Source organism: Eptesicus fuscus, chromosome 2 (genome assembly GCF_027574615.1).
Source record: "Eptesicus fuscus isolate TK198812 chromosome 2, DD_ASM_mEF_20220401, whole genome shotgun sequence".
Lineage (NCBI taxonomy): Eukaryota > Metazoa > Chordata > Mammalia > Chiroptera > Vespertilionidae > Eptesicus > Eptesicus fuscus.
In genome coordinates, this window is record NC_072474.1 from 46,254,667 (window position 1) to 46,268,418 (window position 13,752).

At 38.2% G+C, this 13,752-nt stretch overlaps 1 protein-coding gene across 1 annotated transcript in view; it reads left to right on the forward strand.

Moving 5' to 3' along the window:
* TACR3 (tachykinin receptor 3) overlaps positions 1 to 7,016 on the forward strand; it is a 49,007-nt gene extending 41,991 nt beyond the window's left edge. The window contains exons 4-5 of the mRNA XM_008150304.3: positions 4,555 to 4,751; positions 6,704 to 7,016. Of these exons, the coding sequence (XP_008148526.2) occupies positions 4,555 to 4,751; positions 6,704 to 7,016 (510 nt within the window). The remainder of the gene's footprint in view (positions 1 to 4,554; positions 4,752 to 6,703) is intronic.
* Positions 7,017 to 13,752: the final 6,736 nt, after the last annotated feature.

The following is a 13,752-nucleotide window of genomic DNA, read 5'->3' on the forward strand; positions in this document are numbered from 1 at the left end:
TATACACATGTATCAAATCATCATATTGTACACCTTAAATTTACATAATGCTACATGCCAATTATATCTCAATGAAGCTAGAACAAAACTTAAATAAATAAAAGGGCTTTGTAAACGTAAAAACGAATTTTGAGGGGACACAATTCAGTTCATAATAAGCCTAAGTTTTTATCTCTAACCATAATCTCAGAACACCAGTTTTTATTCCCTTTGCCTTAATGTACTTCTTTTCTATTTCATCTTGTCTTGCTTTTGATGGCTGCACTCCTTTCTTTTGCTATAGATTGTTGTAAATCTACACACACAAACTCATGGTTTGGACTTGACATAATTACTTACAGGTATTGCTCTAAGCTAATGTTAATTAGATATACATTTTGGATTGGGCTACTGTGTCAAATTTCTCAGATAACACTAAAATAATATGCCTATATGCTCATCTAATTCTGAAATTACTGGCAAAATTTAACTCTTCTGGAACATTGTGCACTTCTTTTTCACAAGTATTACTACTTAGTTCTTATTTTCTTGCTGGGAATGACATTTTTAACCACAGCCTTTGAAACTGAAGCAGCAAAAAACCAACCTAAATAGCCCAGGAAGTGGTGCTTTAGATTTTAATGCTTTTCATTAACGTTTTGTTTTTTTTCATATCTTACTCTTAAAAATATTTTACTTTGCTAATATGTGGTTAAAACAAGCAGGTCTATAATTTTGACTTAAAAATAAATAATTACCATTTGAGAACATTTGAGCTGACAAAAGGTATAGAGAAGTGATAGGGTATGTGTGGTCCATGGGATGGTTCTTCCAATAATTCAATATACTCTGAGGAAGTTCTAATCAAAACAAGAAGTTCTGGTCATGTACCAGTAGAGTTGAATTTCCAATTCAGACATTTTAAAAGAATAAATTCTACCCTGAAGACTACAACTCCTAGACTTTTTTTCTGGCTGACAGTATTTTATTTCATTTCCTAGACTGATTTTTTTTTTTTTTCATTTCTGTCGGAAACCTCAAAATCATCTATCTTGCACTAACTTAACATGGCAGATAAGAACAGCCGCAGGCATTCCAGTCTAACCTACACAGGGTACAAAAATCAAAGGTCTTTTTTTCCTTTTGATACATGAAAAGCTTCTTCTCAGAAGCCCAAAGCTTCTTCTCACTAACAGATGACTTGCATTTCAACCCTGCCTATATAATGAAAATGGATTCTTAACTATGAGAAATAGGCAATACTACTGCAAGTGCTTCTTCATTTGTCCCACCTCCCTTATCCCTCCTACTGGTAAGTTTCTGTGCCAAGGACAATGGATGGCTGCAATGTCCACATTACCATGAAAAATAAATCCCATTGCCTCAGAAGCTGGATAAGTCTTTCAGCTTCATGAATACCCAATATCAATCAAGCTTAAAAAAAGAAAAAGACATTTAGAACCCTTTTTATTTGAGTAAAGGCCCTAGGGAGAGGAGGGAATGGGGAGGTTATTTAATGGGAGTAGAGTTTCAATTTCGCCAGATGTAAAGAGTTCTAGAGATGGGTGGTGGAGATGGCTGCACAATATTAATATGTATAACTGAACTTAAAATGATTAAGATGATAAATTTTATATTACTTATTTTTATCACAATAAAATTTTGAAAAAAAGTTAGGGGCTGTTTTATCTCTAGATACGATAATTTGCACCTAATTAGATTCAAAAGAAAGTCCCAAAAGCTTACTTTATTTTACTGAATCTGAAACTATGAAAGATACCAAGAGCATACTGGGTATGAACTACAAAAAACAGAAATCTGAAGTTACAAAAAAGGATTATTGTACTTATTGCAGATCATCTATCAATCTAGCGATACCACTCTTTGTCAACTGGTATTTCCTTTGTTTGCTCAAAATGAAAACACAACCTTCTGAAACCCCTGCTTAGCTCCCAGAAAAGTAGGGTTTTATATCTACCACTTCATCTGCATCTTGATTAAGCCATTAACTGTTATCTCAGTGCATACAGAAGTCAGTTGTGTCTTCTCTACCTCCTTTTCATTCAAAGGTTTCTATCTGAAATTTTAAAAAATTCACCTTTTTAACAAAACTCTACTAAGTGAATAATAAAAATCACAGCCTGGTATTTATAGATTAGCCTTTTTTTCTAATATTTGCCTTTTTTATTTGGCTTATAAAGTTTTTTATTTTAATTATAGTTGGTATACAATATTATATTAGTTATATTAGTTTCAGGCATATAACATAGTGATTCAGCATTTTTATATCTCATAATGTGATTGCCCCACTAATTCTAGTAATCATCTGTCATTGTCAATCAATCTTTATATCAAGTTGTAATAAAATTTGTCAAGACATGGTGACAGATTTGCATCATCTCTATCACACTCTTATCTTGCCTAAAAATCTCAGGAGTTTCAAGAACTTTATCAACTTTCCTGCTTAGCATTTATACCCTGTCTGTGCTAATGCCATTGACTAGCCATAACCCACACAGGGGAACTGCTCACAGCATTTTCACGTTTATCATTCCTCAAGGTTTGTGCTGCAAAGTACTCTTTTACTTGACATTTTGTGAGGGACAGGATTACAATTTCAATTTAATGATTTCAGCATTTCACGAAGCAAGGCAATTTCGTTCACCCAAGAGCTTGCTTATGCATTTATAGGAAACCTGGGGTCCTAAGTTTGATATATCTAAAATCACTTCACAAGATTGTGTGAGCAGAGGCCTAAGCTTAGGGTCTTTTAGATTTTTAAAAAAGAAATCTTCTAATAAGTTACTAAATGTTTTGCAACAAGATCCTTAAGACCATATATATGTGAATAATAAGTTATCTGATACCTCTGTTCCAGATGCATTTTAACTTAATAAAATTCTGCACATTTACTTTAATGTCTCCATGTTCTAGACTTGACGGTTGGAAGTCACTTTAAAAGACTCTGATAGCCTATGTAACTCTTCAGCTATTGTTGGAAAGCAAGTTTAGTATGCATAGGGAGTTTGTGGTTAGTTTGTACAAAAACATTCATTTGCTGATACTATATTTAACGTAGTAGCCTGCACTATTCACATTGTCATAGATAGTAATAAAATATGGCTCTTACTTCTATTCTACAAATATATGAATAAGAAAGAGGAGAGCCGAAACCAGTTTGGCTCGGTGGATAGAGCGTCGGCCTGCGGACTGAAGGTCCCAGGTTCGATTCCGGTCAAGGGCATGTACCTAGGTTGTGGGCACATCCCCAGTGGGAGGTGTGCAGGAGGCAGCTTATCGATGTTTCTCTCTCATTGATGTTTCTAACTCTCTATCCCTCTCCCTTCCTCTCTGTAAAAAAAATCAATAAAATATATGAAAGAAAAAAAGAAAGAAAGAAAGAAAGAAAGGAAGGAAGAAAAGAAAGGAAAGAAAGAAAGAAGGAAGGAAGAAAGAAAGAAAAGAAGGAAGGAAGGAAGGAAGGAAGGAAGGAAGGAAGGAAGGAAGGAAGGAAGGAAGGAAGGAAGAGAAAGAAAGAAAGAATGAGGAGAGATAAAACGCAGAACTCTGAACATAGATCTTTAGGTGGGGGGGGGGGGGGCAGGGAATACAATTCAGAGAATTTTGAAAAAATCAAAAGACTTTACATGGTATAGTCAATGATGATATTCTATGAGTTATTGACCTGGATTTTCAGCCTTGGTGGCCAATTTCTAGCAGCTCAGTACTAGTCACCTGGATGGTACAGGGATTAGGCCCTTGGGAAAGCTTTGCCTTCCACACTGATCCATTTCATGCTTTGTCTATTTCTAGAATCATGTCTCTTATGATCTTCAATCTTGCCAACTTTCATTTGAATCTCCAGCTTGTAGTCAAATGACAAGTCCAGCCCTGGCCTGTGTGGCTCAGTTGGTTGGGTGTTGTCCTGTGCACCAAAGGTTCCTGGTTTGATTCCTGATCAGGGCACATGCCCAAGTTGTGGACTGTATCCTCTGTAGGGGATGTGCAGGAGGCAGCCAATCCATGTTTCCCTCACATAGATATTTTTCTTTCTCCCTCTCCCACCCTCTCTCTCTAAAAATCAATTTTACAAATATTTTTTTAAAATGACAAGTCCAGTACATAGATGATATATTTTCATAGTTCTAAGGTGCTATATAGGCCATTTATGTCAAGACTCTCTAGTTTGTGTTCTGATCTAACTGTGGGTAAGCCTCAAAATTATTTAAAGATATTCTAAACATTATATTATTTCTAAACTCCCAAAAGAAGTATGAAAAAATTTAGTAGACAGACCTATTAAACCAAATTTGTTTCAGTTTAATTTAGTGCCACCCATTCACTCAGGTTAGATAAAGACGGAATGGTGACACAAGTATGTTTCCTTGAAACTTATCATAGGCAATTGTCCCTTTGTTACCTCCCATTTAAAAACATATCTTGACTATTCCTTAGGCATGCTATGGATTTAACTATACTGCCAGGAAAAATATGATTTTCAGGAAGCTATTGAAAGTCATCTATTTCATGACTTTTAAATTTTTCAAATATGACCTTTTCCTTCTTTTCTTCTAGGTTGTAAAAATGATGATTATTGTTGTGGTGACATTTGCCATCTGCTGGCTGCCCTATCATATTTACTTCATCCTCACTGCGATCTATCAACAACTAAATAGGTGGAAATACATCCAGCAGGTCTACCTCGCAAGCTTTTGGCTGGCAATGAGCTCGACCATGTACAATCCCATCATCTACTGCTGTCTGAATAAGAGGTAAAAACAAAATTTCCCAATGCAAGTTTCTTGTCACTCCTAGCATCATTGGAAGCATATAACGTTGCTCCATCTTCTTGGTATAAATTTAAAATGAAAAAGGAAGGGGAAATGAAAAAAATTCACTGAGAGGAGCACAGAGCTGGATATTTTTCTAGACTCTCCCCTATTATATAAAACTAGAGGCCCAGTGAATGAAAATTCATGCACTGGAGGGGGGGTCCTCCAGTGCATGATCCGGGAGCCCTCAGCAATCAGTGGAAGGTGACGCCCCCATCACACCTCAGCTACTGCCACTGCCGGCAGCACAAACCTCAGCCGGCCCTGGTTACCTGAGCCTCGGGCGGCCCTGGGCGGCTGGGCAGCCACCATTGGAGGCTTGCCTGTGCCTTGGGCCGGCCCTGGGGGGCTGGGGGGCTGAGGGGGCTGGGGGACTCCAGAGGCAGGCGCGTGGAGCAGCCTGCCACCCCAGCTGGGCAGAGGGGACTGAGCACTGCCATCTTGTGGCTGTGGGTGCTGCCATCTTTGAGGGCATGGCAGTCAATTAGCATATCCCCTCTTAATTAGATAGGATACCTCACCTTAACAGTTACATCCTCAAAACAATGTTCTCAGAGATTCTAACTGGCCAGTTTTTATAGGGGCCACATTTTCCCTCCAAGCCTTTCATAATTTTATATGCCAAGGAAAAAGGGAGGCACTCATGATGAAGGGGGTGAGCTGAAGATGTGCTCAGGTCCTCAAAGAAATGAAGATACTTCACAGACATGCACAGATGATGGCCTATGTGAGTGTACTCTACTAAAAGGGGTGTTTTGTAAATAAACTTTTAAACAGAAAATGTTGCTGTGAGTGTGATAGAGGTAACAATACAGACAAAGGGGAATTCCAATCTTCCTTCCTGCATAAGGAGCTCAGTGAGTAAGAGAGGGTGCACCGTGGGAATGGGGTGTGAAGAAGTTGAGGTGATCAGGGAAAAGCTATTTTTAAAGTGAAGTTTTTAAAAAAAAGGAATACTAACAGTTAAATTTAAGGCTGGAAAAAATAGTAAAATGTGGTTTCCAGGTAAAAATCACCTTAGTTGTAAGGTCAGCACATGGATGAGTGGGGTTAATTTCATAGGGCTGATCATTTCCTTCATAAACCAATGTGTTTTGTGCTACTTTGAGCACAAGGAGAAAGGGAACATCATCTAAATAACTGCCTGAGCTAAATTCTAAGCTCTCTTTCCAACTGGGCCTCCACCACACTGTGCCTTCAGTTTGTTAAATACTTAATTCTTACTCTTTTTTTTTATTCATTGTATAAGCCATATATCAATTCAAGCCACCCCACAAGCAGTCCATCCTTTTTTAATCAACTTCATTTAATAGTTTACAAAGCCAAGGATTTTACACTTTCACATGTGATTAGATAAAAACCATCATGATTAGGGAGCATTTGAAATCTTGCTCCCTGGTACATGTTGTCAGTTTGGCTCAGATAAACTCTTCTAAAAATAAAAATTAAAAAACACCCATTAAGTTTATCAACTAATTCTAACATTAAATAAGACTTTAATTTATAAATGTGTAATTATGACTGGAAAAAAAGCTGTTTCCAAATATGTCATCTTTAAGTGCCTTAAGTGGCAAGACTAATTCAATTACACCTATGCAAATGTACGCAATTATTGAAGAAATGTACACTGTTTCTTTGTTATATTGATTACCTGACGTGCCCTTTTACTCTTTGATGACTTGCTTCTCCTTGGCGGTAAATTAAGATTCAAAGCAAACAAGAAGAACTTAAAAGACCAGTACCCGTGCTGTGGCATAAACTCTAAGAGTTTGACTAGAAAATCAGATTAAAACACCGAGTTGGCCACACGCCTTACAGAGGGCTTTCTGAGGCAGTTGAAAGAAATTTCCTCTTGAAAGCATGACTCTTTCTCCCTGTGGCCCACTTCTCAGATTTCGAGCTGGCTTCAAGAGAGCCTTTCGCTGGTGTCCTTTCATCGAAGTGTCTAGCTATGATGAGCTGGAGCTCAAGGCCACCAGGTTCCACCCAACCAGGCAAAGCAGCCTGTACACTGTGACGAGAATGGAGTCCATGACAGTGGTGTTTGACCCCAGCGACTCTGTCAACGCCAAATCCAGCCAGAAGAAGAGAGCGACACCAAGAGACGCAAGCTCCAATAGCTGCTCCCGCAGGAATTCCAAGTCTGCCTCCACCACCTCAAGTTTCATAAGCTCACCCTATACCTCCGTGGATGAGTATTCCTAAATGCATTCGCTGAGGTGAAAGTAGGGTGAGGCCACCGTGGTGGCAGCCTGGGGCCCCTTTCTCCTCACCGTGTATCAGTCCTGTCCTGTCTACTCTCCCAAAAGAGAAGGGCAATTTTTAGGCAAGAATTAAAAATATGAATTTATAGTTATGATGGCAGACAGGAGCATCTATCTGCTCCAAAGGAAGGTGTGTTTCTCCTCCATAACCCAAGGGGAAAGTTAAAGGTGAACATCAACTTTATAAATCGTACAGACCTTTAGCTCTCCTCTCTCCCCACTGAAGGAAAGAGTAAGGGCTGTAGGAAAATATGCTTAAAGGCAAACCCTTAAGAAAAATGTCTATGTGCTGCCTGTATGTACAAATTACATATCAGTAAATCAAGCAAGATGTAGAAAGGTGAATCATCTATTACAATAGAAAGCCAGACAATAGTTTGGATACATATGAACTTATACCCCACAGAGAGAGCTTTCCTTTTGTTTGCTTAGATATTTCAGAAGTACCCCTCCCCCTGAAAGAAATGAGCTAATGGCCCTAAAGAAGCATCTGTTTCACTAGAAGAAAAATACACTGACACATTTCTGAGAGCCATAACAAAACCAGATGCACCATTAAGTGTGAAATTTATCTTCCAGACATCAGTGCTTATGAATCATCTTTCCTTGAATTAGAGATCTTCTCAATCCTGCTCAAGAAAGCAGAAACTTTCTGAGAACTTGAAAATAATCAGTTGTATTTTTAAAGCTATCCAGCTAAAATAATTACCTGTAACACCTTACAGAATTGTTATGCCTCCATCAATATAGAACCCACTATTTGCTTTTTGAAGAACAAGATTAAAGCAATTATTCAAGAGCAAATCGTGGTCCTTTGCTGCCAAGACATTAAATTTTTCAATCATCCTCTTTATTTTGGACCCCAAACTAGAAATATCTAATTGTTATAATGTGTTAAAAGTCTAAACAACCCACCGTATGTGTTTAAGCTGAACTTCTTCTGATTACACCAATAAGCAGACACACATACATACATATTTGAGTGTGCAGACACATACATTTTAATTTATGTAACAAATTCAAAAACTAAAAAATTGAATGCTGAAATAGTCAATGATTATTACAGAGTTATCACAATACTCAGTAAACTCTGAAGTTTGCATGCTTTAGATAAGCAAATGTATTACTATTTAGCATCTAATTGATGAATGTAATGCTTTTAAATGTTCACTTCAAAAAAAATGTAAATGCTTATCACACAGTGTGAAAGTGTCAAGAAAAAAGTCTAATATTTTAAAGTAAACATTATCTTCTCAAATGATTATGGGACTAGCGTTAATGAATCCTCTCCATACATGGGACCATATTCAGCTATTGAATGCAAATGTAAAGCGTGGCCCTCAGAGTCAATGTGGCCAGCCGCCAGCAAAATACATTTGAAAAACAAGTCTGGGCCTTCACACATGCCAGGGAAATCCAGTATAATTCTTTAAGACATCTAAGGAAAAGTTTGCTCCAGACAGCCATACTGTTTGTTTTTTCTTTTCTTTTCTTTTCTTTTCTTTTCTTTTCTTTTCTTTTCTTTTCTTTTCTTTTCTTTTCTTTTCTTTTCTTTTCTTTTCTTTTTCCTTTCCTTTCCTTTCCTTTCCTTTCCTTTCCTTTCCTTTCTTTTCCTTTCCTTTTCTTTCTTTCTTTCTTTCTTTCTTTCTTTCTTTCTTTCTTTCTTTCTTTCTTTCTTTCAGTTTTAGTAGATTTGTTGTTTTATTTACCAACTATCACACTTCTAGAATGACAGAAATACCTAAGGTCCAGACAGTACCTTTTAAAATATATTTTAGAAAAAGACTGACATCATTCACTCAATACTAGTGACTCTTAAAACAAGACTTATAAAATAATTTTTTAAGTTCAAAATTTGAAAAATAATAACAATAAAATAAATGAAAACAATACAAAAGAGGTGATATTTTATCCTTTTTGTATGAACTTTGTCACTGAGAATTATAGAATAATACACATGGAAATCAGCTTCAGTAGGTCCCACTTTAAAGCTATGCCAGTGTTTTCATTTTTGTCAGGGTTTGGAAAAATTTGCATCCAAAATTCACCCTACCTTCTGATGTAAATGTTCACTGTGAACCTTGTTATTGTGTATAGGCAAAGACTGGCTAGAAATACTAGGCAGATTGTTATAATGTTCTAAGATATTTTTGGATTTAGATCAGCTGAAGAAAAATGCACACTATTTTGAGAGAAATCTGAATAAATAAAAAACTTCACATTGCTTTAAATATTCTCTTTTTGAAAGACAAAAATGAATAAATAGTAAACATTGTATTTTCAGTATATTGCCCCTGGACAAAGTGTTTTTTAAATTACCTGCATGAGGAAAAAGTAAACATAAGTGTTATAGAATCCAATCTAACAATACCTGGTTTTTAGCTAGCATTATTCATTCCATCTCCCAATTTCACGCTGGTGACATTTCTGACCCAGCAGCCAGATTCATATTCTTTTCCAGATCCTTTCAATCTCTTCAAAACAGAGATCCTCCCAAGTTTACAGTGAACTTCACCCTTACAAAGCACACAGAAAAATGCAAAGAAACTTGGTATCATAACTCAGAAGCACAAAATAAATGTGAAAAGCCATGGGTGGCCAGCTCATAATTTGAATTTGATTTTTGTTAATTCAGGATTTTATCAGAAAACTTCTGATTAGTGTCTGATAAGCTATTTCATCAACTACAAAGGTTGGAGAGTTGCAACAACTGCTCACCCTTTTAACAGTAACCATTTGAGTTCCCACTCATTGTTGATAGTGCCAAAAATAAGGCAATCAAGCATGACACTGGCCATATCTATATATCTATATATATATTCATATATATGAATTCATAATTTGCTTATTACCTCTCTCTCTCTCTCTCTCTCTCTCTCTCTATATATATATATATATATATATATATATATATATATATGAATGAAGAGGTAATATGCAAATTGTCCATTACGGTGTCACAGTAATGACCGAGGCTGCATGCGCATGGAGCACCTCTAGGTCCTCCGCCCACCCCCGCTGCCCCGCTCCACCACAGGCGGCGGCTCGCTCCCACCTCCCGCGGAAGTGGCGCAGCCCCTGTGGAAGCAGCACGGCTCCCACGGGCTCCCACAGAAGCGGCAGACGGCCTACTGCGCGCGATATCGCATGCTGGGCTACTAGTATAGAATAATAACGTTGTATTAATTTCCCCCAGGGTCAAGCAGGAATGGATAATAATGTCCAGTTGTTCTGTACAAGGTCACCAATTATGTGTTGTAAAATAGCTTGGCAAAAATTATTTGAATATAAGAAATAAATGTACATAAAGTTTGTAGCTAGTGAATAAAGTATTTTCTACTTGTGATAATTCTACTGAATAGGTTTAATACATTCATACCCTTTGTATATGTGTTATATGTGACAGATATTATTTCTTTTCTCTTTAAAAATATTAAAAAGGATAGTAAAAGTGAAAGCATCCCTAATATTTTCTTACTGGCTAGCAAAACATGCTATGGAGGGTGCTATCTTGTCTAAGCACAATCACTCAACCATTCCTCAAGATGATTGTGCTTTCATCCTTATTTTTTTCTCACAAAAATATGTCTAATTTTCCTAAATTACCCTTATTTGAAAAAAGAAAATTATGCAGAGCAAAGGCATAAAAATGTAGAGACACGTTTTGTTCAGGGAACAGGAGCAGGTGAATTGGCCTGCAGAGCCGAAAGTACAGGTAGTTGAACACAGAGCATAGCATTTTAGAGCTATGGCGTCAGGGCTATATCCACCCACAGACTTGAGTTTCCGTCTGAGTCCCACTGCCTGCCAGCTGGGAGACCTGGGCCAAGTGATTCTCTGCTCTGAGCCTCTTTTAACTCATCAAATAAAGAGAGAAAATATTAATTTCTTCAAGTGCTGATGTGAGAATTGAATACTCTAATGCATAAATGGGTCAGAGACAAACAGTAAATAAATGTCCTAAAACATGATTAGCATCATTGTGTGCATGGGGAGAACATTAGAGAAACCTTTATCATCTGCCCCACCCAAAGCTCTTTGGGGGCATATGGAGCATTATAACATCCTGTCACTTAGGCTTGGGCTGTTTTCAGAACACAAACAAGAGCTCATGGATTCTGTATGATTGTTCTGGGAATTTGCTACCTGGCCCTGGGCCCTGAGTAAGAAAAGCTGTATAGGGGAATGCCGGGGTCTTTCCGCAGCTGCAAGGGTTCAGAAATCTGGAGAAAGGCCGTGCGTAAACTGAATAAAGAGACTAGACATGAAATATAAATTTGGGAGGCATGGGGGAGCCAGAGGAGGCTCCACTTTCTAGTGAAGTGGGCTCTCCGAATGTCCGGACCCACGGCTTTTTATTTGCTGAGAAACACATTGGCCCTTTAGGAACGCAAACAGGTAAAATTTGATCAACAGGGAAAGATTATCAGGTTAGGGGAAATTCCTTCAGCTATTCCGCCAGCAGCAGGTAAACAGGAAAAGATTATCAGGTTAGGGGAAATGCCTACAGCTGTTCCAGCAGCAGGTAATAATATATGCAGATTTTCAGCCCTGCTGAAGCCCCAAGATCCATCAGCCTTCTGATGAACTTCTTGCATAATTATGACCTTCTGGAATTAGCCTCCAGCAGGTGAAAAGTTAAAAATGGCCAATTCAGGCTAGTTGAAACAAGCGAATATTCTAGAAAAATTAATTGTACTGGACAAAAAGGTGTTCCTAAAGTGTTAACTAAAATTTTTATTGGTGGTTCATCTCATGATAAAATTGTGTACCATGTAATGAACCTAAAACAGTAATATTGTAGTGCAAAAAATTAAAATTTAAAAGCCATCAAGACTACATTATAAAATTTTCAAAAGCCTCCTAATATTTAAATCAAAAAGGGGGGGAGGATAGTAGAAGAATATCATGTAAGGAAAAATATTCTGTAAGTAAATTACATCTAGAAAATTAATACTTTAGAAAATTAATTGTAAGGCTAAAAGTAAGACACCCATGAAAAACATACAAGGTGTCAAAACAAGCCAGAGGAAAATCATTTGGGCAAAAAATGAAATAGGATCCCAAGTCAAATTTATAGAAAATATTCCTTTATTAACTTTTGGTCGAGAATATGTTTGTATATTTTCAGAAAACAATTCCGAGACCATGTGGATTCCAGCAACAGAGAGGAATCGACAGGACTACTCCAGCCATGAAGACAGAAGAGAAGCAGTCCAGAGATGGAAGACGCTGTCGTGGTCTTCCCATACTAGCAGTTAGCAGCTGTGCATCACTGCAGGTTGCCCAGGACCAAACCAGAGAGAGTTGGACCTGCATTACCACCATTTGTCCACCATCCAGAACTGAAATGTCAGTGCTGACATGTACACATAAGGAACTGTTGGACATTGAAATTGGGTCTCAAAAGAACTGTTGGCCCAGAAAGAAACTCACTACAGACTAATTCATTTGCCTGTCAGCATAACCATTATTGCTTGTCTCATTTTCGGTTCTTATAAGTGTATTTCTAATAGCACATGATCTCACTCATCTAGGGGAAATAATGAACAACATAGACTGATGAACAAGAACAGACCCAGAAACGGGGAGGCATGGATCGGACTGTTGGCCTCGGAGGGAGGCTAGGGGAGGGTGGGGGTAAAGGGGAGAGATCAACCAAAGGACTTGTGTGCATGCATATGAGCCTAACCAGTGGTTAAGGATAACAGGGGGGTGGGGGCATGCGTAGGGAGGGCTGTGGGATGGGAATGGGAGGATGAGGACAAATATGTGATACCTTAATCAATAAAGAAATTAATTTAAAAAAAAAAATAAATAAAAAATAAATAAAAAATAAAAATGGCCAATTCAGACCTAAATGGTTTGGCTCTGGATAAAGTGTTGGCTCGCAGACTGAAGGGTCCTGGGTTTGATTCCGGTCAAAGGCATATACCTCGGTTGCAGGCTCATGTGACCAATCGATATGTCTCTCTCAGATCCATGTGTCTCTCTCTGTCTATCCCCCTCCCTTCCACTCTCTCTAAAAGTCATCAAAAAAAATATCCTAGGGTGAGGATTAACAACAACAAAAGAAAAGTCCAATTCAGAGGAGTGGCTGTGAAGATGCGAAACTAAGCTCACTTCTTAGGAAAGATACAGCCATCTTAGGTTAAAGAATAAGGAGATAATAAATGAAAGCAGAATTTTTTTCTTTTCAGGTTCCCTTGGCAGCACTGGCTGATCTCTCAATGCCTCCCACCCTGAGCTCTGAGGAAGAAGGAACAGGGACAATTCCATGTCACGGGGCAGCAAAGACCCATACTGCCTATCCATTTCCACCAGTTACCACCCCCTCAGAGACAAGCCAGGCATCCCCTACCCTGTTATACCAACTCAGTCTACGTAAAGGGGAAAAGAGAGAAAGAAGCAGCATATCTTTACCAGCCCACCAAACATCCAAAACACAGGAAGTCCTTTAGGCTCTTAAAAGATTCCCAGTGTTCTGCTGATTCACACTACCGGTATCTACCCTGCTACCAACCTGGTCCAAGCCACCATCATCTCCTGCCTGGATTGTGGCAATAGCCTCCACCCCATCTCTTCCCTAAAGTTGATTCTCAATAAAGCAACCAGAGTGATTCTTTTAAAACAGCATCGCATCATATCTCTCACCTGCTCAAAACCCTCTCCTGGCT